This window comes from Pygocentrus nattereri, chromosome 10, assembly GCF_015220715.1.
Source record: "Pygocentrus nattereri isolate fPygNat1 chromosome 10, fPygNat1.pri, whole genome shotgun sequence".
Taxonomy (NCBI): domain Eukaryota; kingdom Metazoa; phylum Chordata; class Actinopteri; order Characiformes; family Serrasalmidae; genus Pygocentrus; species Pygocentrus nattereri.
This window is the reverse complement of record NC_051220.1, coordinates 752,501-757,500: the sequence shown is the minus strand read 5'-3', so window position 1 is coordinate 757,500 and position 5,000 is coordinate 752,501. Positions and strand designations below refer to the sequence as shown.

At 43.8% G+C, this 5,000-nt stretch overlaps 1 protein-coding gene across 1 annotated transcript in view; it reads right to left on the bottom strand.

Annotated features, from left to right (window-relative positions):
- The window catches only part of ush2a (Usher syndrome 2A (autosomal recessive, mild)), a 387,029-nt gene that overhangs the window by 341,271 nt on the left and 40,758 nt on the right, over window positions 1–5,000 (bottom strand). Inside the window, exon 9 of the mRNA XM_037541699.1 lies at window positions 2,221–2,314. Coding sequence (XP_037397596.1) covers window positions 2,221–2,314 — 94 coding nt within the window. The remainder of the gene's footprint in view (window positions 1–2,220; window positions 2,315–5,000) is intronic.

The window sequence follows — 5,000 nt, the reverse complement described above, 5'->3', positions numbered from 1 at the left end:
ATGGGGAAACACACTGACTCTCAGTGGAGTTTAGGGAGAGAAGGTATTCCAGGAGTTGAAAGTGGCGTTTATAAAAGTTTGTGTACGAGTTGTGGAACGTAAACAATCAATGCATAACTCAAGGCTTGTCCACACCGCGCTTGTGACGTGAACGCCAGAGGGGCAGAGCTGCATTTGTGGAGCTTACAACTAGCGCAGTCCTCAATATTAGATGGATGGAAGTCTTATTATAAAAGAAGCATGGGACTGGACTGTGTGACGGTCACACATGGTAATGAAAATTCCAGGGATTGCTCTACAAAGACCTTTTCACTTAACGTCTCGAGTTAAAGGAGAATCGTGTTTGTTTTTAAAATGTTTGGGTCAGTTTGGTTAGTTAGTCAGAGTCAACTGTGCCCAGGAGCGGTGATGCTTGAAGACGAGAGAGTTCAACATCTCTAAAAGCTGCCTTACAGAAAGTTATTCAGAGAAACGATAACGAATAAGCTTCTTATGGTCAGACTCTATTCTACAATCGTTTTGAGATGAGCTTTTGGCCCAACATGTTTTTAAAACCATTCATGATGGAGAGGAACCTGCAGGGTTGTGAGGAAAAACAGTATCAACATTATACAAAAACTAAGACGTGTAAACGGCCACTGGTGATTGTAGAGAGTCACACAGCGATCCCTGGTTCCCATCACCAGCACTGTAAAGAAATCCAAATCAACAAGCTTCTCTTTACAATTAACCATTTCACATCACACCACTCTGACAGACTTTGATTACGTCTCAACTGTACTATGCAGAAATTTTCAAAAAGCATCTTTCAAAAACTTGCTCTCTTTCTTTTCATCTCAGTCCTAAACTACTCAGTCCAAGTTGATAATCGATTGGCACGTCTGTCACCAAGCCCATATACACATCACTGTAATGTCATTTACGACGCTTTGAAAATCACCTTTGGTTAAAAAAAGGAAATACTGCACTAGTTCACCAGGGATAACCTCATTATGCCCCAGCTATCTGCAGTATTATGGCCAGTGTGAGCTGGTCGCTGTTAATAAGTGGTTCGTCATCAAGACACAACACTATTTGTAAACGTACCCGTCACACACGGTTATGAAGCACAGCACTATGAAAGGAATGGTAGACAGGAAAGCTTAAAACATCCACTGATCAGCCGTAACAGTAATACCACTTTGTTTCTACGCTCACTGTCCACTTTATCAGCTCCACTGACCGTATAGCTGCACTCTGTAGTTCTACAGTTACAGACTGTAGTCCATCTGTTTCTCTGATACTCTGTTACCCTGTTCTTCAGTGGTCAGGACCCCCATGGACCCTCACAGAGCAGCTACTGTTTGGGTGGTGGGTCATTCTCAGCACTGCAGTAACACTGACGTGGTGGTGGTGTGTTAGTGTGTGTTGTGCTGGTCTGAGTGGATCAGACACAGCAGTGCTGCTGGAGTTTTTAAACACCTCAGTGTTGCTGCTGGACTGAGAACCAAAAATATCCAGCCAGCAGCGTCCTGTGACCACTGATGAAGGACTAGAAGATGACCAGCACAAACTGTGCAGCAGCAGATGAGCTGTCGTCTCTGACTTTACATCTACAAGGTGGACCGACAAGGTAGGAGTGTCTAATATAGTGGACAGTGAGTGGACACTCCAGCAGTGTGTGTGTGTGTGTGTGTGTGTGTGTGTGTGTGTGTGTGTGTGTGTGTGTGAGAGAGATTTGAGAACCTCTGGTTAACTCTTAAAGCAGGTTCCGTTGATAGATCTAAGTAGCTGTAGCTTTAGGTCTATGCATACATCTGTGTGTGTGTGTGTGTGTGTGTGTGTGTGTGAGATGTGGCACCAGTGAAAGTGTGAGTAGTGTCATCAGAGCTTTCCTAGAGATATAATTACCTCTGCTGGACTCATCAGTAAGACACCCAGGGGCTGATGGGACGGTGCGATTAGAGCTGTGCTGCCCGCAAAACCACTTCCTCCTCTCCTTCAACCCCCCCCCCCCTCTCGTTTGTTCTCTTTCAGGAAACTGGATATGCGTGTGGTGCTCTCCCTCCCTCCCTCCCTCCCTCCCCTCCATCATTCCATTAAGGCCCGTTTTGAGGGCGCTGTTCATTAAAAGCAACGTTTGCACGTCATTAAGGGGAAGTGGTTAATTAAAAAAAAAAAAGAAAAGGAGTGAATGGGGGGGGGGGGGGGGGGTGAGGTGGTATCCCCTCCAGGACTCACGTTAGCTCCTTGTGTGTGACTCTCAGGGACGCAGAGGCAGCGGTATGGGCTCGCGCTGGCGTCGCAGCTGTCCGCATGGCCGTGGCACTCGCACCTACAGAGAGGGAAGCATGCTGGTTAGGGTTCGGCATCCTCTTGCGTTCGTTTCTGGAGCAGCATCCTGAAATTCCCAGGCTCTACCCTCACCCGCCTTCCAGAGCAAGTGTTAGACAAGCTTCACAGAACATGCCGTTCAGTCTAATGAACTGAGACCTGAGTCCAGATTCGCTGAATGTTTAGCAGGACAGGGACAGGCCATTTTAACCGATCAATCAGGATTCAGTTTGATCATGTACATTTATTATTTAATACAGAGGGTATTTTCAGTTCCATAGTAAGTATCTCTAGAACAGAGGAGCCGTAACGCATATGGTAGGGTTTCTTCCCCTGTAAATCAGTGGAACCCCACGAGTTCATAGAACATCAGGCTTGATGTGAAGGTTTTATAGTTTAAGTCTTTTCTCACCACACAGACTCTAAAGGTTTCAAACACTCAGCTATGATTAAGCTTGAACACCGTTTCTGATGCTCGCTGTCCGTTGCTTGTATGCAAATGAAGTAAAATCAGAACTGGAGCTTCAAATAAGGGACTGGAATGCAAAACGCTCATGCATACAAAATTGAAAAAGAAAAATGATGAATTGTATTTATTGATTTCATAAGCCATGATCAATAACAAATGTTGTCATATGCTATTAATTACATAGACTGCACAGTTGCAGCTAATCAAAACTAGACCGGTTGGAAACATCAGCAGAACATTCATTTCCACACTAAAAACTACTGTCTTAATCGTGCAAGCTTTCACGTACATAAAAATCATCATTTCAAATAAATTCATTAAGGGACCCTTATTAGTCCCACAGTCTCACCCATCCATGCAGTGAAAGACCACATACACACACTAGGGGGCAGTGAGCAGCCCTACCCACGGCGCCCGGGGAGCAGTTGGGGGATAGGTGTCTTGCTCAAGGACACCTCAGTCATGGTCATGGACTGTCTGTTCTGGGGATCAAACCGGATCCTAACCTCCAGCCCACACCAACTCCATGTAGTCTAATATGTAGTCTACACCCCCCCGTCTTCCTCCACACCTTCACACGCGACGTACCGTGTGCGCCTGTAGTCTGTAGTCAAACTGGACGTTTACCTGGCTTTCAACATTTAAAAAACACTAACTTGTAAGCTTGTAGTGTCCGATTTATAATTCTAGTGAGGCCCTTCTGAGTCCCGGCTTCTCCGTTTCTTCCTCATGCTCTTCTTTTTGTTAACAATCCTTTTCACTATTTTGCATAACGACTCTATAAACACAGCAATTAAGGGGAATTCCACCACTTTTCTCTCCCTTTTCTTTCGCAATATTCAGACCCATTTTTTTCACAGACAAGGGGTCACAACGTTTCCAAAGATTTAACATTTCATTTATTATATTATCATTATTATCACTTTTATATCAAAATCACAATTTAAGTGCAATTTTCAAATTGCAAGAGCTGCATTTGTTTTTCAATTACAGCCTATTTTATCAAAAACCCCGTCTTAAGATTTCAGTAACCTAATAACACAGGAGCTTGTGAACTGTCTATAGAGGAGTTGGACCAATCAGAGGCAGCCAAACCTCCATGTGTTGTGACATCACAACCGCAACTTACTGGCAGCCTGGCTCACCATGTTCAAGGGTCGAGCCTCAAGCCAGAAAAGGTGGTTATTCTGTTCTTCTTGGATAAAATATATTTATAAAGCATCACAATTTAAAGTGCAGTCACAATATCAGTCGGAATAACAGCAATTAGATATTTTCCCAGATTCATTCAGCCCTTCTCTCGTTTACAATAAGGCTATGACCTAGTGAGGCCCTTCTGAGTCCTGTTTCTCTCAGTGTTTCTTCCTCAAGCTCTTTTCTTTTTGTTAACAATTCTTTTCACTATAGTGTTTAAAACGAGCAATGGCCGAGACGCACGGACAAAGCAGGACAACCTTCTTCTCCTCCACCCACAGCTTTAAAGCACCTACGTGCGTCCTGATGTTGATATTCCAGTATGGGTTCATATCCCGGGGGAGAGAGAAGGAATAAAGAGACTTTGGCCAAAACTAACACAGAACTTACTAATATTACTTTTTGGTTAACAGCAATGATTTTAGGAGACAGCGGATTCTTTAGCAGGACATCGAGAAATACAATCCCATGTCCAAAAACATTGGGACGCTGTGCAAAACCAAAATGCAGTGATGTGCAAAATAGCACAAACACAACATAGCAAAGTGAAATTTTACTGTTTTTTGGAAAATAGTTGCCCATTTTGAATTTGATGCCAACACGTTCCAAAAAAGTTGGGACGGGGAACAAAAGGCTGGTAAAGTTGCGTAGGCTGGTGTTTGATTGGCAGCAGGTCAGTAACATGACTGGGCATAAAGAGCATCTCAGAGAGGCGGAGTCTTTCAGGAGTAAAGGTGAGGAGGGGTCACCACTGTGAAGGACTGCACCATCAAATAGAGCAACAACTCAAGAAGAACATAAAATAGCAAAGAACTTTTCAAGGTTTCTTGGAAACGGGGCTGTACATCTAAAAACGTTTCAACATTATTCCAAAAGAGCCAGGAAAACAGCTTTTCACCTCCGACGTAGAGACGAGGCTGGATCTTCAGAGAGGAATAACAACAATAGAGCAAACGTTGGTGTGATGTTAGATGATCTTCCACATGAAATATCTTCTGATTGTTTCTCGACCTAACAAACCCCA